The sequence below is a fragment of the Diorhabda sublineata genome, chromosome 7 (genome assembly GCF_026230105.1).
Source record: "Diorhabda sublineata isolate icDioSubl1.1 chromosome 7, icDioSubl1.1, whole genome shotgun sequence".
Lineage (NCBI taxonomy): Eukaryota > Metazoa > Arthropoda > Insecta > Coleoptera > Chrysomelidae > Diorhabda > Diorhabda sublineata.
Window position 1 is genome coordinate 17970046 of NC_079480.1, and position 23574 is coordinate 17993619.

The window sequence follows — 23574 nt, forward strand, 5'->3', positions numbered from 1 at the left end:
TGTACCTCTTTGAATATACTTGATAACGTTTTTTCTTTTGATAGCACTACTTCGTTTATTTGCAAAGTATTTTGCGTTACCATTCATTCTACATCATAGTTTTTTCTCCAACTAAAAATTGAAATCAAACAAACATTTTGGGTATTTTATTATAGAAAACTAATGTCTGATATCATTCAACTAGTTAATATAGGAATTTTAATCACAGATTTAGTATCGTCTAGAAAAATTGGTCCAATGTCCAATAATATTATTTGGTTTACATCATTTTATTTATAAATCTAAACAACTAGTGATACGCCTATGACTTTTTCAAACAAATTAAATAAATATTTTGTGCCACAAAAAATTTTGTCAACAAAACAGTAGACGAACATCATTGGAATTAATCATTTAAGTAATTAGGTTCGAATTTTATCATTTAAAATATCTATTCAATTATAGAAAACGTGTTTTTGGTAAATTTTTTTGTGAGAATTTTCGTGAATTCAAAGTGTAATTCCATCGTATTACAAGGTGAGTGATATTTTTCTAAAAAATATTCAATTTTTTTCTTAAATCCGTAAAACATTAACTAATGATGAAGAATGGATACGTTTAAAGTAATTTGGAAGAACAATCATCTGTATACATCACAATACATAGAATGTATCGTTCTTCCTCTTCATGTGTCGATTATAATTCAGTTCCAATTAGTACACCTCAAAAATATTCAAAGAGTAACATTTCAAAAAAAAAGAATCTTGTGTAATTTTTTATGAATTTTATATCAAGCACTTTCCCAACAATTTCCATGTGGTTTACATCTTATTCGGTCTAATCAGAAAAGTAATAACGTATACAGGGTGTTTTAAAAAAAGTGATCCCGTCTCTAGTACAGATAGAAAACTGAAAAATATTAGGTTTGCTAAGTAAAAAATTTTCGTAACGCATTTTTTACTATTTTGCCGCAACTACTAGTAACATTGTATTAAAATTTCATACGCTCTCATAGAGGGCGCTAGATACACGGTTCGTAACAAGTAGTATTGAATATAAAATTTTCAATATTAGATTTATCAAGAAAAATTTCAAGTGAACTCATACATCATTCAATTTTACACCAAAAAGGTATCCTTGATAAAACTCGATGCTATTTACCGTTTTCGGAATATTTTGATTGATCTATGTAATAACCGATGCTGGTATGAAGTTATTTATAATTATTATTAATTAGTAAGCATTATGTGAATTAAAAATTTTTTGTCGCGTAAATGAGACCCCATCGATAAACGGATACTTTTAAAAACATTGGGAGTGAGAGCTTCCGTTTCTTTTCACATTTCACAGAAATCCAATCTAATCAGTATTCAAGGGTAAATAAGTATATGCACTGAGCTATTGAAAGGCTTAGTATGAAACCAACAACAATTTCAGGATCATGTATTGCAGTTCTGGGACTCAAACTGTTGTTTGTTTCATATTAAGGCCTCCCAACTTTCAATTTAACACGGCAATAGCATTTTCTCTGAGTTTGCCATGGAAAACTATCATTAATTGATAGTTGTGAAACTTACCAAGTAAAAATACATTTATAAAGAAAATACGACTTCAAATTTAGTTGATCAGAATCCAACATTTAGCATAAGGAATATGGCAAGACAAACAAATACGTCTCCTTTTAGTACTTGGAGGATACACACAGGAAACATTAGAAGAAAAAACAACCCTCAATCCACATGTCAAAAGGGTATCATATTACGAACACTCTAAAATTATTGTTTAGGCAACAGCTTTTGGTAAAAAATTATATTCTACTTGGAAATTTGAATGGTAATTTGTACCTGGATTTTTTAAGCAATCACTTATTCAAGGTATTACAAGATTTGATGCTAAACGAGCGAAGATATCTATTTTCTATAAACGATGGACCTTCACTGCACTTTGATAGAAGTCATAATGGTTGAGTAACCATTTTCCGAATCGATGGATTCGTAGAGATGCAGAAGCTCCGATTCATTGACCTCCTCGGTCATGTAATTTTAATTCCTTGGAGTAAATTTACCTCAAGAATTGAAAGACAGAATTCTATGACCTCATAGTTGACTTCCAACCGTTTAGAAGATCAATGGCTTCTTTAGAAAAAAGGATAAACTTCTATATTCGTGAAAACGGAGGATATTTTGAATATGTATTTATCATTACTTCATACCAGCATCGGTTATTACTTCATTTTTCTTCAACGCCTTCTAACTTGAATACGGATGGCATTTTTTACTAAGCGTCAACGGTTTTGAATTAAGTTTAAAACTTCTGTCAGTGCTACCAATTTTAGCGGAAATATTTCAAGCCTTTTTCATTGTATATAAGTAACATATCAATGTCATGTGACTAACTTGCCAAAAATCGATTTGTATTCATCAATGTAATCTCCTTCAAGAGCAGTATGATCATTCCAATGCTTCTCTAACTGCCGTGCTTGTAGAAAGAATTGTCTTTTGCCTTAAAATAAGCTTCAGTTTCAGCAGTTGCTTCATTTAAGCTGAACTTCTCACCGAAGATAATTTTTTTATATCACCGAATAGCCTGTAAGAACAGATCTGGACTATACGGTGGATGAGGAAGCAATTCGAATTGTTGCATTGTCTTGGTAAAACAGTCGTTTTTTCTTTTCTTGATATCTGCATTCAAACGATCCAATAACTCTGTGTAGTATTCGCTATTGATTGTTTCTCCTTTTTGGAGATAGTCGATGAATAATATTTCATGCCCATCCCAAAATACTGAAGCTATAACCTTCCTAGCTGACTAAAGTACCTTTGGACGCTTAGCAGATGGTTCACCGGCTGCAGTCCACTCAGATGACGATCGTTTTTATTCCGGATTGAAGTGACGGATCCATATTTCATCCATTGTCACATGATTTTTTTTTGTTTTGTTTTGAATCAATTATTTCGAAAGTTCGTACTTCATGGATATATGGATTTGACAATGGCATCGCCATCTGTGTATCAGTCACACGACTTATTAACCATATTTTTCCTTATATTATTATATAATTTGAACCATTCAATTATGAAAAATACAAATAGCAATACATAGCAATAAAAAGTGAACAAAATGATGAAAATATTATCTAATTTAAGCTAATAATAATCCCTCTAACGCCAGTGCTTTAATACAAATGTTTTTATATAACAATAATCAAGCTCATTAATTTTCTTTCTGATTTATTGGAAGCTGTTATTTCATCGTAAAACCAATGGATTTTAATGTACAATTTGTATCTTCATCGAATCAAATGAAATATAATTTTGTGGGAAGCAAAACAATAATCATTCCAATTTTAAAAAAATATTTCATAATACTAAATAATAAATTTCGTAATACTAAATAAAAAATTCAATTATTTAATCTCTAATAACACAGAGATGTAGATATATCCAGATCCAATTAAGAAGTGCATTTTCTTATCTTTATATTTGCTGCAGTCGAAGTGGGATGTAAATAATCTATCTAATAGAAATATAATCTTAGTCAGAGCGATAAGAAATACTTATTTGAAGTTTTGAGAAGCAATAGTCGCATCTCCTTTTAGTACTTGGAGGATACACACAGGAAACATTAGAAGAAAAAACAACCCTCAATCCACATGTCAAAAGGGTATCATATTACGAACACTCTAAAATTATTGTTTAGGCAACAGCTTTTGGTAAAAAATTATATTCTACTTGGAAATTTGAATGGTAATTTGTACCTGGATTTTTTAAGCAATCACTTATTCAAGGTATTACAAGATTTGATGCTAAACGAGCGAAGATATCTATTTTCTATAAACGATGGACCTTCACTGCACTTTGATAGAAGTCATAATGGTTGAGTAACCATTTTCCGAATCGATGGATTCGTAGAGATGCAGAAGCTCCGATTCATTGACCTCCTCGGTCATGTAATTTTAATTCCTTGGAGTAAATTTACCTCAAGAATTGAAAGACAGAATTCTATGACCTCATAGTTGACTTCCAACCGTTTAGAAGATCAATGGCTTCTTTAGAAAAAAGGATAAACTTCTATATTCGTGAAAACGGAGGATATTTTGAATATGTATTTATCATTACTTCATACCAGCATCGGTTATTACTTCATTTTTCTTCAACGCCTTCTAACTTGAATACGGATGGCATTTTTTACTAAGCGTCAACGGTTTTGAATTAAGTTTAAAACTTCTGTCAGTGCTACCAATTTTAGCGGAAATATTTCAAGCCTTTTTCATTGTATATAAGTAACATATCAATGTCATGTGACTAACTTGCCAAAAATCGATTTGTATTCATCAATGTAATCTCCTTCAAGAGCAGTATGATCATTCCAATGCTTCTCTAACTGCCGTGCTTGTAGAAAGAATTGTCTTTTGCCTTAAAATAAGCTTCAGTTTCAGCAGTTGCTTCATTTAAGCTGAACTTCTCACCGAAGATAATTTTTTTATATCACCGAATAGCCTGTAAGAACAGATCTGGACTATACGGTGGATGAGGAAGCAATTCGAATTGTTGCATTGTCTTGGTAAAACAGTCGTTTTTTCTTTTCTTGATATCTGCATTCAAACGATCCAATAACTCTGTGTAGTATTCGCTATTGATTGTTTCTCCTTTTTGGAGATAGTCGATGAATAATATTTCATGCCCATCCCAAAATACTGAAGCTATAACCTTCCTAGCTGACTAAAGTACCTTTGGACGCTTAGCAGATGGTTCACCGGCTGCAGTCCACTCAGATGACGATCGTTTTTATTCCGGATTGAAGTGACGGATCCATATTTCATCCATTGTCACATGATTTTTTTTTGTTTTGTTTTGAATCAATTATTTCGAAAGTTCGTACTTCATGGATATATGGATTTGACAATGGCATCGCCATCTGTGTATCAGTCACACGACTTATTAACCATATTTTTCCTTATATTATTATATAATTTGAACCATTCAATTATGAAAAATACAAATAGCAATACATAGCAATAAAAAGTGAACAAAATGATGAAAATATTATCTAATTTAAGCTAATAATAATCCCTCTAACGCCAGTGCTTTAATACAAATGTTTTTATATAACAATAATCAAGCTCATTAATTTTCTTTCTGATTTATTGGAAGCTGTTATTTCATCGTAAAACCAATGGATTTTAATGTACAATTTGTATCTTCATCGAATCAAATGAAATATAATTTTGTGGGAAGCAAAACAATAATCATTCCAATTTTAAAAAAATATTTCATAATACTAAATAATAAATTTCGTAATACTAAATAAAAAATTCAATTATTTAATCTCTAATAACACAGAGATGTAGATATATCCAGATCCAATTAAGAAGTGCATTTTCTTATCTTTATATTTGCTGCAGTCGAAGTGGGATGTAAATAATCTATCTAATAGAAATATAATCTTAGTCAGAGCGATAAGAAATACTTTTTGAAGTTTTGAGAAGCAATAGTCGCATCTGCATTGTTATTATATCATGAAATTTTAATTTTTATTTCTTTCCAATCACGTGGATTCATTATATAAAGTAGAAACGGTGGAGGTCTTCCATCACGTAACTAATACATCAGCACAATAATCAAAAAATCAAATCAAAATTACTGTGAACTTAGTAGAAATAATCGTTATCACTAATATTCCAAAGGTCGGCTTTTTACGAATTGGTATTTGGAACGAACTTTCAACTTTTCAAATTGTTTGTATTTTATAAACAGGATGTTCCGGGATTAGATGCGAAAAATTCAGGAGTGAGTAGATGACATGAAAATAATTCTGTAACAGACACTTTTTGTTTAAATTGATGAGATTTATGGTTCAAGATAATAACGGTTGGCGCAATAAAATGTGAATTTATTAAGTATAGGCTAAAAAAATTAATACACCAGGTATCGTTGAAATAAAGGATATGACGAATTAAATGGAGTTTATTTTTCAAAAATAACAACATCTAAATGACGGCCCTCTAGATGACGGCACTCCTCTAAACGCGAACGCAGTTTTGTGCAAACCCTTGTCAATAAATCTGGGGTGATTACCACTATTTCCTGACGAATATTTTCCTTTAGCTCCCTGATGTCCCTCGGATTGTTCATTTAGACTTTATGTTTAAGATGTCCTCACAAAATAAAATTAAAACGCGTCAAGTCAGGGCTACGTGGGGGCCACCTCTTTTGGAAATTAGTCTTGCAGAAAACATCTGTCTCACAGCCGCTATTGAGTCATTTGATATTTGACAGATCGCTGTGTCTTGTTGGAACTAAGTTCTCGTATTCGCTATTATTGATCTAACAAGTTTTGGAGTAAAATATCTCTCTAACATTGCAACATAGCGTTTGGTGTTAACGGTGATATTTCGTCCTCGTGAATCTTCGAAGAAGAAAGAGCCAATAATTCCTTTGCTCGAGATTGCTGCCCATACCGTTACTTTACCGTGGTTTTTGATGTTTTATTTCTCGATTTTTTTCGGTCCAGTAACGACAATTTTGTTGGTTAACGAACCCATTTAAATGAAAATAAGCCTCATATGAAAAAAGGACGTTGCCAAAAGTGGAGAATCGACTAAGCATCTCTTCAGCAAGTGTCAAACCTACTCCAAAGTCGGTATCTTTTAATTCCCGTGTTAACTGCAGCTAATAAGAAATGAAGTTCAAGATTCAACTCAAAAGTTCGCTCTAAAGTTTAAAGCCGCCGATCGCTTCCGAGTAGACATATGCGGATTTTCTCGTACTGACTTCTTTACCCATCAATATTGTCTGTGGTCCTAGACGTTCTTGGATGACCTTTTCTGGTGGTTTAAGCGTAGAACATTCTTGTCAAGACGTATGAACGACATAGACTTGAAAAAATTCGACAAAGCTTTTATCAATTTTTATTTTGTAATATTAAAAGTACAACTGTTACCAATATTTATTTGGAGAGAAGAAGAAATTAAATTACTATTGGTACTTGAATTGGCAACATTTCACGAGTTTAAAGAAATAACATCATCTATAGTTGTATTAGTACTTATTGGATTGTTGGTAGGATCGTGAACATTTACAATGTTGCTTGAAGTCGAACTAGTTTTCGCGCTCAAATTTTCACTACGGTGTTGGATTTCCATCTACCTTGTTTCTTTATTTCAGTGATATCACCACTGGAATCCACTAATAGAGACGCTGAAGAACGTCGAAATATATTCTCAGTGTAGTTTTTTGGATTAGGTAAATTCAGATATGTTGCGATAAGCAAGGGAATTTTTGAAAAGGTATTGATACCTACAACTTGGGCTTTGCATTTTCCGTTTCTATACTGCAATGTTTTAACATTTGTGGGTCGTTGGTTTTTATATTTTTCATAAATGTTTACCAAGTGAATAGTAAATCAACGTTGAACATGGGTTTTTTTATCAGGTACTGTGATAATTAAAACATTTGCGGTATTATTGATATCGTTACACTTCATTTTATATAATTATTCCTTCCGCAGAGCTTTTGCGATTCTAAATATTGAAGCCATCTGAAAGATGTTACAAATAATATCTAAGCTCACATTGAAATTTTTAGCTGTGAAAATGTTTTAGATTTTTTGGGTATATATCCAACTGATTTATTTCTCAAATATGCAATGATTTTTGAGTATTTACTGATGTCTACGTCGTTATTCACTATTAGGGTGGCTTTCAGTTTTGAATAATTTACCAAAGTGTTGAAAATGTACACATTTTGGATTTCATTTCAAAGTAAGCTCTTTCTGTCGAGCTGTTTATGCCTTTTTTAGTAAACCACTCCACAAAATAGTTATATTCTTTCGAATACTGTTCCCTGGATTTCTCAGGAAGATGATTCATAGTCGCTGCAGTTGACGATTCAACAACATCTTCTGGTGTGGAGTTTGAACGTTCTTCACTATTACTCTCCATACGGTCCTTTTTTTGATGATTTTTGACCGATTCAAATGTTACATTCTTCATAAATGCAATATGTCCAATCTAGGTTTGACAAAATTTCATTGTTTTCACCTGTTTTTAATTTTAAATGCAAACGGTCACGAGTCTACGTTGTTTACCTTTCATTATTTATATATAATCGTTATTCCAAAAAGTGTACAAATACCATGGTGTCATATAATTGTTGATCTGAATGAATTAATCACTATGATAATAACAATAAAGTAATATGAACTGATAAAAAATAATTCTAATTACATGTTGCCATTCGTGCTTGAATGAATTTTTTAAAATTGATTCCATAAAAAAATTGTATGAAACAAATTGTAGACAATTTAATTATCAATAAAATTGCTCTTCTCAGTGTTATTGATACAGTTGATAATTTTTAAGATAAATTACAAATAATGATTCAGAACACATAAATGCCTATGCAACGCATGAGTCAGAGAAAGATGGCTATACTTGAAGGTAAGCGCCCTAAATTAACAATTAAAATAAAAGGTATCATAAGCTGATTCCTTCTGGACTATTGACAAACTAAGGAACGTTTGAAGATCATCTATAGCAAAAAGTGAGTTCTGGATATGACCTCAGTAGGAAAATTTGCAACAGAATCTACAGTTTAAAAAGAAATGATGCCCGAAATGATTATTAGTTCAGTCTTTATTTCGAAGACAATATCATACAATCACAAATGGAGAGAATTGTGGAAATCAGTAGTAGAACGATCAGAAAGTGTCAGGGATTTCATCTTTTATAGAGCTTTTTCTTCTATTTTTTCAAATCTTGTCTCATAAAACTGAAACCTCTTTTCAAAATATCATAGTTTGCTAAACGCTATACGAGACATGGTGTTTCTTACTTCTACATACATTCTCTTCTTTGAATTATAAGTGGACAGAGTTTGGTTCCATTTCATTTTAAAATAAAGTACCATTAGTATACAGTGCTTTTCAGATAAAAGTATCCACCTTTAATAACTTTTGTAATTCTGGTATTTAGAAAAAATCCAAAAACACGTCAATTTATGTTGGAAGGGGCAAGCATTATGGCTTATTGAAACTTACTGGAAAAGCCACCCCCTCACCCCTAGCAGCATCCCCTTTATTTTTTTAAATTACTTTTCATATTTTTTATGTAAAATTTGGATACTCCTCTTTGAGCTGATTTCAAAAATGTATAATACTTGTAGGTTAAAGTGGTAAGTTTATGAGATAAACAATTTTTCTTTTAAGAGCACAAATTTTACTTATTATTTACTTTCACCTTATTTGCCTGTACAAAAAGGGGTGTACAACAGTTCAAACTCTTTAATCTTTTTAACTGTGCTATTTATTATGAAGTTACAATAAGTGTTCAAAATGAGTACCATTCACTTCCATACAATGGTATAATCTATTTTGAAATGCCTCTCTGACATTGCTTAATACGGCTGGATTTAATTGTCGACATTCATTTTCTATCCTCTCTCGTAAATCATCCAGAGATTCTGGTTGGGTAGCATAAACTTTTGTTTTTAAATACCCCCATAAAAAGAAGTCTAGGGGTGTTAAATCCGGTGACCTAGGTCTTGTTGAAATACCAGTAAATCTTCGGAAAGGTTATCATCATTTTCTATTATTGTTGTAATACGTGGGTCAACCCCTTCCCTGAGTAACTCTAGATATGATTCACCATTTAAATTTCCGTTGATGAAGAAAGGTCCGACAATGTGGTCACCTAGGATACCACACCAAACGTTTGACTTTTGGGGATGTTGTTTATGGAATTCACGCATAATATGTGGATCACTTTCAGCCCAATATCTACAATTATGCCTACTTACTAAGCCATTTAATGACCATGAGCATTCATCAGAAAAGCAAATATTGTTTAACAATTGTGGATTGTTATTGATAATTTGCGTCATTGATTGGCAAAACTCTAGACGACGATCAAAATCATCTTCATTCAACTCGTGCACCAACTTAACTTTGTATGGGTGGTACTTGAATTTATGTAGAACTCGGAAAACTGTAGAAGATGAAACACCGATCGCTCTACTTATTGTTGACAACGATTGGGGTTGTTGAGCCTCTAAGTTGACTTGCCCTAAAATTGCCACTTGGATTGCTCCGTTATTTACGAGTCCCTCTCGCTTATGCACTTTATTGCAAACAGACCCTGTTGTGGTAAATTTCTCCATCAGTTGAATTACATACTTATGAGTTGCATGTCTTCCGTCATGTAATTCGTTAAATATTCTAGCAGCAGCTCTTGCACAATTATTATTCTGGTAGTATAAACCTACAATTTCAATTCTTTCTTGCAAAGAGTAAACCATTTCAGAGAAACAAAATAAATAATGTATCAAATTACACTATCAATAGTGACTACAAATTCTAGTTGACAATGTCAAACTTTAATAAAAAGTAGAGTTTTTTGTTGTTTGGATTTTTTAAGTAGGATAAATAGCAGTTAAAAAGATTAAAGAGTTTGAACTGTTGTACAACCCATTTTAGTACAGGCAAATAAGGTGAAAGTAAATAATAAGTAAAATTTGTGCTCTTAAAAGAAAAATTGTTTATCTCATAAACTAACCACTTTAACCTACAAGTATTATACATTTTTGAAATCAGCTCAAAGAGGGGTATCCAAATTTTACATAAAAAATATGAAAAGTAATTTAAAAAAATAAAGGGGATGCTGCTAGGGGTGAGGGGGTGGATTTTCCAGTAAGTTTAAATAAGCCATAATGCTTGCCCCTTCCAACATAAATTGACGTGTTTTTGGATTTTTTCTAAATACCAGTTTTACAAAAGTTATTAAAGGTGGATACTTTTATCTGAAAAGCACTGTATAGTGTTTTAAGTACGAAATGACCTACTTTTGATTTTTCTACTCTTAAGTTCAGTAACCCATATAACCTTGCTCCTATTTTCAAAATTCCATGCTTATCTGATTACGAATGATAAAGTTTGTCATAAAAAATCTCAATCGGAGCCAATAACCGATTATTGAATCAAAAAAACGTATATTGATCTATAAAATCTACTAAATCTTGTATTTCACGATGGTTTTTGGGCGGTGTATTTCAAAAGAAGGTATCAACACATTCCAAGAAAATAAGAAGAAGTGAATTGAAGTATTGAGTGCGATTTGAGGTAAGTATCTATTTCCTATCATTATAAACTATTCGATTTTTATGGGCATGTCGAACAATCTGGTCTATTAAAATTTCGATTGGACCTTCGCATGCCCTTTTTTAGACATTTTATCAACTTCTAGTTTAGATATAACTTCTCCTTGCAGCTCAGGTTTATAACTCATATGTAGTTGCTAGGGAGAAGATCGGGAAAAAAATGTTGTTGCGATTTACGAGGTCTGGCTATTAAATAACGAGACGTCTAGGGTGCTTCCTAGACACATGGGCTGAAAAGCGAGTAGTGCTTTGGGTATCTAGATATATTGTCTATGCACAACCCACAACACGTTTCCATCACTATTATAGTATTTGTGCAGTAGCGGTTTTGAGTCGATGGAAGTGGTAAAGCAAAAAACGGCAGAGCTCCTAAGAGCTCTCGCCGAAGTAGACTTCCAACACTGCTTAGATCAATGGAAAAAAGGTGTGTGGCGATGAGAGGGGAATATATTGAAGAAGAGCATTTCGAATGCATAATATTTTTTATAATAAAACTTTTTTCGTAACCAGTCTTGGTATTTTCAAGTTGATTCAATTATATACATAAATATTTACCTGTTTGTTCGTTCTCCTTAATAATTTTGCTGAATTTGGCTTAGTCGGAACCTTACTTGTGAGAAGAGGGCTTGCATCTTCCTCTTATAGTTCCACGATATTCTAGCGTGTTGACGTGATCATCTACCATAATTCTTGCTCTAGCTCTAGCTCTAGCTTGCTTATTTTATTAATATACAATTCTTAAGACACAGAACAGATGAACTGTATCTTTTACTAGAGGAGCAGAAATTTTTGCTATCACTGAAAGTTGATTCAATAATAATGAGCTTGTTGCAACTATACCACAGTAGCGAGATTCAATAGAACTAACTTATCTCAAGTAAGTACTATGATTATGTCTAAAAATAACGATTTTTTTAAAATAACACAGTTCGGGGATTTAATATCTGAGAAGTAGTCGAATTTTCAGTAAAATACAGCACCGTTGCCAAACAACTGACTGAAACATGCTCCCTGATGATTTGGACCTCGAATTTTCTAGATTCATGAAAGCACTAACTAGTCTAGTATCAACTTTTTCCCTCAGGGGTATTGAAAATAAACCCTGGTCCACTAAAGGTTCAAGTATATCTGCAGAGAACATTCTTTTCTTTATCTCACCTGAAGAAATTTGGGGATTGTGTCTTCTAAAACTACGTGAAACTATACAGAAAAATTTAATAAAACAGTAAAAGCTGCCAAGGATATTTGTTATAATAGGAGACTCGCCAATTATCGTGATGTTTCTAAAGAAACGTGGTCCATTGTTCTATTGTGAATGATCTAATGATCTAAGAATGAAGCATAATCTCTACTTCGCCTGATAATATTAATAATTACTTTGTTAATGTAGACAGAAATTTATCAAGCTCTAAACTTCTTGTCATGATCCGCTTCCATATCTCTCTGATGCTAATGCTAACTTACACAGTTTCTTCTTTGTGCCCTAAGGTGAGAGTGATTAACTATCAAATTTCACTATTCTTCACTCTCGCATCATTTTCTTATGAGTATTAAAATTGATTCATCCGTTAGATTGTAAATTGTCCAATACGGGTATATAAAGTAAATCGATCGTTTAGCCCACCGCCGTAATTTTGATGTAGATAAACTATTTTTTTAAATTGCCTAATAGGTGCTCGAATCTATTTTTAGAACACTTACGGAAAGGGAAAGAGCCTTATTATTGGTTATATATTCTATGAATAACTCGAATGCTAATCATTCATTATCAGTTTCGTATAATCACAAAAAACTGATAATTCCAGTTGTATTTCAACGTTATGGAACAATGAAATAATATTCGTGAGAGTACTTTTTGTATTGTGAGAAATTTTTGTTAAGTATTTGCACGAATTATAACAAAAGAGCTACTTAGATTAGGATATGACCACAAAAAAAGTAAGAGAGATACGATTTATTTTACTTCACTTTTTCCACGGCTAAATATCTACTCCAAAATTCTTGCCTTGCTGCTTTTATTCAAAGAATCATTGATTGGATGAATAATCAATTTGTTGAATCATCATTTGTAATAGACTGGCCTGCTGAATCGACAAATCTCACAAAAATGGATATTGAATAAGCTTTATTTAGCTTCATTTGTAAGCTTGCTTGAAACTCTCCTTTAGAATTAGAGCGAGTGACTTATTACTGTTAGTATATCCCACCACTTTAATTACGTTCGTTAGCAAAACGAGTTAGGCCGTAAACCTCCGGATTAGCAGGTCGTGGGTTTAGATCTCGCACACATTGTGAAAAAATTTTTTTCTGTAAATTTCTTTCAGCAATTATCATTGCAAGTTTTCTCTAAGAATTGAAATCGATTTCACAATTGTCTGGCCTCTGTTGGTGATTTACTATACTAATGACTTTAATAAAAAGTGGAAAATAAAACTGAAAAACACGCTTCTAAAGCACATCAAACTAAAACTAAAGTTGAAAATGTTTTTGAAATATGGTTAAAACAATAATGGATGATAAATATTGGTATTGTTATAAAATATATCTACTTCAAAATTCTTCCCTTACTGTTTTCATTCAAAGGATCATTGATTAGATGAATAATCAATTTGTTGAATCATCATTTGTAATAGACTGGCCTGCTGAATCGACAAATCTCACAAAAATGGATATTGAATAAGCTTTATTTAGCTTCATTTGTAAGCTTGCTTGAAACTCTCCTTTAGAATTAGAGCGAGTGACTTATTACTGTTAGTATATCCCACCACTTTAATTACGTTCGTTAGCAAAACGAGCTAGGCCGTAAACCTCCGGATTAGCAGGTCGTGGGTTTAGATCTCGCACACATTGTGAAAAAATTTTTTTCTGTTAATTTCTTTCAGCAATTATCATTGCAAGTTTTCTCTTAGAATTGAAATCGATTTCACAATTGTCTGGCCTCTGTTGGTGATTTACTATACTAATGACTTTAATAAAAAGTGGAAAATAAAACTGAAAAACACGCTTCTAAAGCACATCAAACTAAAACTAAAGTTGAAAATGTTTTTGAAATATGGTTAAAACAATAATGGATGATAAATATTGGTATTGTTATAAAATATATCTACTCCAAAATTCTTCCCTTACTGTTTTCATTCAAAGGATCATTGATTAGATGAATAATCAATTTGTTGAATCATCATTTGTAATAGACAGGCCTGCTGAATCGACAAATCTCACAATAATAGATATTGAATAAACTTTTATGTGAGCTTGCTTGAAACTCTTCTCTAGACATAGAGCAAGTAACTTATTATTGTTAGTACCTCCGGTTTCGCAGGTTTTTGTTTTCTGTAAATTTCTTTCAGCAATTATCACAGCGCGCTTTCTTTCGAAATTGAAACAAATTTTACATTTGTATTGCCCCCCGTTGAAGATTTACTATACTTATGACTTGAACTAAAACTCGCTTTTAAAGCACATCAAACTAAAAACTTAAAAGTGATTTTTGAAATATAGTTGAAACAATAATGGATGATAAATATTGGTATTGTTATAAAATATATCTACTCCAAAATTCTTGCCTTGTTGCTTTTATTCAAAAATTATTTTCAACTTTCTAGTTTGATGTGCTCGACAAGTGTGATTTCAATTTTTTCTTAAACTGAATTCATCATAGGTTCTGAACACACTACCACTACACCAACACCAATACACGCGTTTCGATAACCAAGTCATCTTCTTCAGACTGAATGTAAACTCTTTATCTTCAGATAATCGATAGTGTAATTATGAATGTTGGTGTAGAGGTAGTGTAAACAGTCTTCCAGGAATTCCAACTTAGCTTCGTTTTAACCCATCAAAGAACCGTCGTTGGTATGGTTACGCAATAGAGATTTCCTGTTCCATCAGGGCAGTTATTGTTTTATGGATGATTCTGTTTTGTGTTTCATACGTTTGTTTGTTGCAACCTGCAAACTTATCATCAATGAGTCCTTAGGCAGTTTTAATAAAATAAGTTCTTTATGAAATTAGAAATTTGATGTTAATATGGGTCTAGATGTTGAATTAATGAACTTTCCAAATAAGTTTTTTATATATTTGCCGTATAAAAGATACTTTAGTATTCTCAAGAAATTTTGATTTTTTAAAACCAAAACTATGTCAAAATTAGTCTTTTTGACAATCAAGACAAACTAAAAACAGCAAAAACGGAATCGAGAATTTTTCAACTCTTACAAAAATCGTATCACCAATCCAAACATATTGTCTAAGAGTAAAATGAAAAGAAAACATTGAAAAAAATTCTTTTTCTAATTGCAACTTCTAACTATCCTCACAAAAAGATAAAAAAACATTTATAAAATATTTTTAGTATAGAGCTACATACAGCTTTGAAGAAACCTTGTCAAAAACAACCCATAGGTAGAAATGCATAATACTGCAGCATTTTTCCATTTTAGAACTATTTTGATCGCATTAGTACCATAAGATGAACTAATTCTGTGAGAAAATAGAAGTCTTATCAATCAGACGGAGGGACAAATCTACCCTCGGATAACCCTTATAGTAATCATTAGAAAACAAATATCGAAACACATAGTTTGTTTATATAGTATGTCCTGAAATTAATGTCTCTTTTCGAATATTAACAACGTTCAGATACGAATATTCATTGTTATAATATTAAAAATTCAACACTGTGAATGAAGTGATAAAACTAGAATGAAAAAGAGATGTGTGATTATTCGCAATCATGAAATCTATTAAATTGGAAGAAAATTATAACTACACTCTTCAAAAGATTTGTTCTAACGAGGGATAGTGGTAACATCTACTTTTACATTTGTAGACTTCCAAACAGAAAATATATCGAAGCAATTCGTATATGAACTGCATATAAAGATGTCTTGGTGTTAAAATGGAATATCAATTCAAGTTATTGCGTCTCACAGGTCTAAATGGGACTAAACTACAATCATAAACACCGAAGAGATTGAGCCTACATTTCTGAGTTCGAGCCAGGGGATCAAAGAATTAATTTTTTGAATCGAAAAGTTAATACATAAAGAAACATCATCGAAGAAAAAATCAGTCACTATAATATCTAGTACTGCATTACCCTAATCACTTGCTATGAATGATGTTATTAATAACTCATTTGTTAATGAGTTTAAACGTTATTCTAAACCAGATGATGATATTTTAAACTCCTGTAATTACAACGTTAGTCCATAAGTAAATTCTTCATTATCGTTTCAATGAACAAAACATGACAAAGTTTTAGACATAATCAAAACCATTCAAACAAAAGAATATGGCAGTAAGCGGCCTGAATATACAGCTCATCATTCTGTGTTGTCCGTATATTATAAAATACTTTCCATATATCTGGAAAAATGCCTTAAGAGTTGCATTACCTTATGATTATTCTTATTTACGAAGCATTAGTCTTTTCCCCTAGAGTCTAAAATTTTGGAGAAAATTCTAGAAACGCAAATGAGATCTCATGTTATCATAATTAAACCGTTCTCCAAATCAATCTCGATTTAAATCTGTGTATATATACTCAACAGCACTGGCTGTTATGTTTCTAAATAATCTTGATTTTCGGTCACTTCTGTTTCAAAATCAGTTTTTTCAATAATTTCTTTATAAAGATAGATAAAATTTGACAATTCCACTTTTCTTTGAGTCTTTAACAAAATATGATATTGACACTGACAATTTAAATAGATCACCCTCATCATGAATATCAAAATGACAATAAAATTAAAGTAGAACTTTTTTCTAATAAAAAAATAAAATTTTCCTCAGTCTTCACATCTCAAATATGTAGCAGTACTCAATCAATCAAATTATTTATAATTTTATTACAATTTTCAAAATAGAGCTATAAATTTCACTTAAATTATTTGGGTGTTTTCTATAATTTATAGCATTTCCTATCTTATGAATGTGAACCATTTCTAAAAACTCTCTTTTTCGTGTTTTAGATTCTTTTTTAAGAATTTTTGAATCTTTACAATTGAATTTATATTTTGATTATATTTTTTATGATATTTTATCGTATTGATGACCTCTTAATCTATTTTCTAAATACTGAGATGTCTGCCCTATGTAGATACAAGCGAAGTGAGTGTCCTTGATTCTTCCAGGGCATTTGATATTTCAAATTACAAAATATCAATAGCAGTTCTTCATTTTATTGGATTAAGTAATTCCGGAATTTGCCCTCCTTAGATGTTACCTTTCAGATGAATCTCAATAGGTTATGTTAGTTGATTCATGTCTAATAATTTGACGATATGACAAGATGTCCCTCAAGGGAGCAATATAGGTGCCCCTTCATATACACCACAGTGTAGATTTGCCGGTCCCTGAACCATTACATCAGAGGACTTAAATTCTATTGTAACAGAAGAATTTTCTGATGTACAGTCGGAGTTAGACGAGCACGATGAAGAATTTCAATGTGTTACAGAAAATTTAGAGCCTAAATTGTTTACTCAGGTCGAGCTTAACGACTTAGTTACGGATCTGGGCTTAACAGAAGAAAAAGCTGAACTACTTGGCTCTAGGCTAAAAGAAAATAACTTGTTGGCGGCTGGAACTAGCGTTCATGTGTATAGGAAGAGAGAACAGCAATTTTCAAAGTATTTTGAATAAGAGGGTGATTTGGTGTACTGCTCAGACATTCCTGGTCTAATGAGTGAGTTTGGAATTGAATACAAAAAAGAAGACTGAAGGCTGTTTATTGATTCATTCAAAAATAGTTTGGAGGCTTTTTTATTACACAACGGTAACGTGTGTGCCTGTCGGTCATTCTGTACATATGAAAAAGAACTACGAAAATCTAGAAATAGTGTCAAATAAAATAGGTTATTCTGTACATTGTTGGATGTTATGTGGTAGGAATCAACATTGGTACAAAAAGAACTGGCCAGCTAGAGACTCTTTAAAGCCTGGCGAAAAGAACATTCTACGCAAAAATCTTGTAGACCCAAAAAACGTGCTCCTACCACCACTACATATTAAGTTAGGCCTCATGAAACAGTTTGTAAAGGCTTTTGCTTTGTTTCAAATATCTCTATCAGAAATTTCCACACTTTTGAAAAGTTAAATTGAAAGAAGGCGTTCTTGCCGAACCTGATATCAGAAAAATAAAGTTTGACGTTAACTTCTAATCCACAATGACCTCAAATGAAAAAAAAGCATGGGTAACCTTCAAGCAAGTTGTCACCAAGTTCTTGGGAAATGCAAAAACCCAGAATATGAGTCTATTGTTGCCAACACGCTAAAAAAGTTTGAAGAGTTAGGATTTTGATGAGCCTGAAAGTTCACTATTTGAAGAGCCACCTCGATTATTTCCCCGACAATTGGAGTGGAGCACCTAACTTTTTATTTTTGAAGAAATTCAAGGTCGAAAAAGTAGGTATTGCTATCACTCTGGAATAATTCATTGATGGAAATGTTTGCTATTCTCTCGCTTCTCTTCTCTCTTCTCCCTTCAAGAGTCGTTTGTGAGACGTCCTATAAATTGTTAAAGACTAATTTACTATGTTTATTTATCAACAGCTGGAGTAATTAATTTCCTACGATAAAACTTCTGAAAATATCATTCTTCATTTATGGAAAGTTGATTTGGATATTCAATTATTTTTTTTTAATCTTGAATGTATTGCGGCGAAAGAAGTGAAAACGTTTTTTATTAGAACCAAATGTGACAAAATAGACGAATATAGAAAGAGGGGGGGATTTGATAATTATTCAGGTATGAAGAAGAGAACGATTGTGAACTAACAGTTTGCCCAAAGTTACTTCCCATGTAACTGTAGTGCGATTAAGTGATGAAGATTGAACATTACATATATTAGAATTAACTGAACTCCAAAATGATATTTCTCGGGCGACAATTGAGGGAAAAGGTATATACCGTACGTGTCTGCATCCAAAATATCTGATAATTTAAAAAATACAATCAAACAGTAGCTCACATTACGGGCCATAAAAAGCTTAAATACATTATTATCAACACAAAAATACAAAAACATATCAACTGAACAGAAGTTATGAAATATTCGTACAAAATCTTAACTAAATATCAATTGAAAAGCTTAACTCAAAATCTGCGCTAAAATCTTGACCTCAAATCGAAATCGCAATCTTAAATACAAGTATATACAACAAAAAGGAATGCTGATTTCACAAATAGTTATTTTATAAAAGATTAATAATTACCAGATTTGCACGAATCCTACTGACTGCGCTAATTAATTACGTGTTTTCGAGATAAAGAAATGTTTTTAAAAATAAATAACAACTTTATCAACACAAAAATACAATAAAATATTAACTGAACAAAAGTTACAATATCTTCTTACCATATCTTAATTAAAATCTCAATTAAAAAGCTTAACTTAAGATCTATACTAAAGTCGTGACCCAAAATCGGAATCTATGTTCAAAATACAAGAAATGGTGATTTTACAAATGATTATTTTCTAAAAGATTAACAATTTCCAGGTCCATCCTGAAAAACAACGGAGTTGTTTGTCGTATTCAATTAAATTTCTTCTATCTTGTTTGGTTTCATGTTCATCAAGTTCTTTCTATATTTACTTAGAAGATACAGGTCTTTTATTGCAATCAGGATGATGATTATTATGGCCGTACCAAGTGTACCAAATATTTCTTTAATGTTTCTTCCAGATTTTGGTCTCAGCTGATTTTGATTTAATCTGGACTTCTTCCTCCACTGTAGAGTAGGTTTTGAGGATTCGCACTTTAGTGTTGAAACACTGAGATCACAAGAAGTTTTTTTTTATCGACGCGATACGTGAAGTTCTTTCCACGACTCACACGAATCCTACTGACTGCGCCAATTAATTACATGTTTTTGCGATAAAAAAATATTTTTAAAAACAAATAACTTCATCAGCACAAAAATACAAATTTGCACCAAAATCTTGACCCAAAATCAAAATCTAAATCTAAAAAGTTCATATAATAAAATCTCTGCATATTTTTATTTCTTCTAGACTTCTTCCTTCACTAAAGAGTAGGTTTTCAGGATTTGCACTTGATCGTTGAAACACTGAGATCACAGAAAGTTTTTTATTAGCACGTTGCATAGAAATTCTTTCCAAAATCCGCACGATTCCTACCGTAAACTTTTCCCCCAGAAATCACGAGCAATTGGGTGTTGCATACCAACTGCTATTACGCTATCATTTTTGTAACATCATCTTACGTCTCTCCGCAAAATTACAAGCGTCATGGAAGGAGTGCATCTCAAAATCGATTTATCGTATCCAAAAAATAATAACATTCTGTCCGAGATTTTTGTCAAGAACCTCTATAATTATTAAAAACGCCTGGAAATATGACTGGGAGTATGAAAAAAAAAATGAGAATTTTACGAGCAATAATTCTAAAACCATCAGTTTCAATACTTTATTATGATATCCAAAACACAAATCCATACTCCAAGTTGATTATTCCATTATGAAAATTTGATTTTTTGTTTCAGATTAAGTTCAAATTGATGAAGTCAATGAAGATTTAGTTATGAATAAATTCATGAGAATTTCGTTATTTCTCTGCATATTTCAAAGTGGAATTTGTAAAAGTAGCATACATAAATTGGTTACAAATATAAATGATATAACAGATGTTTTGTCATTTGAATGTCAACTAGCTTTGAAAATCTTCGTTGATCGTTTGAATCAAACTGACATAAAGGACGATGAGATGTGGGCACTGCAGAGTAAGTGAATACACATAATCATTTTATACCTTAAATTATCTTGAATACATAGTAGACACTTAAAAATGGAAAAAGCTTTTTCATATTTGAACAGGATGATACCTTAGATTCCCCAACTGCAAACTCTTCTTCATGACGAGGTATTCGGAGAAAGTTCAAATATATAGTGGTAGTGGTACTAGAAAATTTACTGACTGATCATATGGTTGCATTTTTAAATCCGAAGCAATACACAAATCGAAAGCAAGAAGAAGTCCTGATGAACTGATATGTCGAAACATATCTGTTCATCACAAACCCCAAAAACAATGAAGCTTGAAGGTGCAATGACTTCCGATTAATTAGTCTAATAAGTCACCCCTTGAAAATACTAGTTAAGATACCCCTTAAAAGAATTTATGCCAAATGTGAACACAATAATGACAAAGAATTATTAAGATTTTATAGGCACACGTGAAGCCCTCTTGTGCAAGAAGACGCTACAACAGAAGAGTTGTTAATTTCGAAAAAAAAAAAATGTTTCATTAACTAGTTTCATTGAGTCAAACATACAAAACTTTTTCAATGTTCCAAAGAACACGTGAATTAAGAAGTGATTGTGATTAAATGCATTGAAAATTTCTATCCAAATGTAGTTATAAAAGATATGTGTGGTCGACGTGAAAGAAAATACTTCTATTGATTACCATTGTACATTGTACACTCTCAGACTCACCATAAGTGTCATTAATTTGAATTTTCCACGTACACATAACTAATTAATTTGTAATCGCCTATTATCTTGAGAAATGATTCTATTACATCCGTGTTAACAAAGTATCAATCATTTTCTACAGTTAACTCATGCGGCACTGGAGCATCTAATTTTTTTATGTATTCATCCTTCTACAAATGAATAAAAAAAGCTTGATTCAACTGTGAAAATTGCACCCAGATGGATCGAATGTACTGTGAAAATAGGGAAATCCTTTTCATAATCACATCATGTGTTGTAATAACCAAATTATTATTCATTTGCAAAGAAGCGTGTAAGGAAAAATCAACTAGTTATCTAAATAAATTGCGAATGGTTTTTGTTTTAGTGTTGGACGCTTCTTCTAAAGTACCAGTAGGCCTCCTTTCTTATAATTTTGGAGAAATGGGAGATTTCAAGCAATGTATAGAAATAGTATCGACGAAAGATAATATTGGAGGAAAATATTGTCTTGGTCAAGTAATTGTAAATAGTTCTGGTATTGATAATCAGTCAGTATACGTTCAGAATCATGTAAGTAAAACTCAGCCCTCTGCCACTATTACATTTTTTTTACGTCTTAACAGAGATTTCTTAACTGCCAGAAAACAGATAACTAGATTAATTAATCTGAGCTACTATCTCTGGACTCGTGAGTCGTCAATCACTTTTACTGATCAATGCATCACGTTTATCTTCTGTGATTATGATTATTTCTACCTATACTATGAACACTTGCGATTTATGTGTGAGTTCCCCTCGATAGTTCTTCGGTTTAACCTATTTAAAACTTACACGTCTGAATTTGCGAGAACGAAATCAATTGGCTTACGAACTTGACAAGGGGGTTATATCTGACGAAAAATATGTATGAGGTAGCAATTTAAACTACAATTCCTAATTTTGGCAATTGCAATAACGGTTATTTGAGCTGGTGCATTGTCTTGATGAAACAGCACTTTCTTTTTAGCCAAAACTGTCGTTTTTGTTTGATATCTTCATTAAAATTCTGCAATAAGTTCGCATAATACATGCCATTGATATTTTTTTCTTTTTCAATTATCTTTTTTTTTAACCTTTGTTAACAATATGAAAAAAAATGTCACCGTGGTTTATCTCGAAATATAATGAATGGATAATGGGGTGAGTAAAAACATTTGATAGGTAGTGTATTCGTGATCCAATTCAATACTACCACATCCATTTGATGTTACGAAAATTCAAAAGCTTCTTATTTTAAAATTATTCACAACCATAGAGGGTATTCCAGAATGATGTGCAATATCAAACTCATAATTTTTCTATTAAAGACTTTACATTTAATTGCTAGACACTTAAAATAATATATGTGATGGGGTGTTTAAAAAGTTATAACCGATTTTCCATGAATATCCTAACAAGTTCAATACCGTGTACAATGTAAAAGAAGTTCAAGAATGAAAATCTGTTGCGACAAATGGATTTGAGCGGTAATAAAAATTTTGAAAAATTATTCATTTTGTTGATAATCATTGAATCTGATACACGGCGAATCAAAATAATGATACAATATTTGCTTGGTTTCTTCAATTATATTGGGTGGATGTGAATATTGAGAAGTACCAACAACATACTAATATCAAGCATCATCCAGTTCGTTCGCAAGACATGGTGTAGGCGAACGCGTCCGGGCATGTTGAAACATGTCGTTAGAAGATTGTAGCGGACTCCGTGCGTTATTGAAGGAATTTATCCAGTCCTATAAAAATGAGGTTTGCTTGAGAAATGAGAAAAATGAAGATTATCACGACCGCAACAAGAAAAATACTGCGTACGATAGGCTAATTATTAAATACAACTACGTGATTTTCTTTCCTTTTTGCACAAAACAACCCAGACAAGCGCGAGTACTTCATCGTCTTTCACATATATACGTATATACTGGCCATTATTTGTCAAAAACTGATATTTCACAATGATAT

The 23574-nt window shown here is 31.9% G+C and overlaps 1 protein-coding gene across 4 annotated transcripts in view; it reads left to right on the plus strand.

The window, feature by feature from the left end:
- Nucleotides 1–338: 338 nt before the first annotated feature.
- LOC130446189 (nose resistant to fluoxetine protein 6-like) overlaps nucleotides 339–23574 on the plus strand; it is a 42804-nt gene continuing 19568 nt past the window's right edge. The window contains exons 1-3 of one of the 4 annotated variants that reach the window (XM_056782264.1): nucleotides 339–516; nucleotides 20644–20880; nucleotides 21963–22147. In XM_056782264.1, coding sequence (XP_056638242.1) covers nucleotides 20682–20880; nucleotides 21963–22147 — 384 coding nt within the window. In that variant the 5' untranslated portion in view covers nucleotides 339–516; nucleotides 20644–20681. Of the gene's footprint in view, nucleotides 517–12929; nucleotides 13071–20643; nucleotides 20881–21962; nucleotides 22148–23574 lie in introns of those variants that run through there. The other 3 variants (XM_056782266.1, XM_056782265.1, XM_056782267.1) reach the window with 3 other exon arrangements.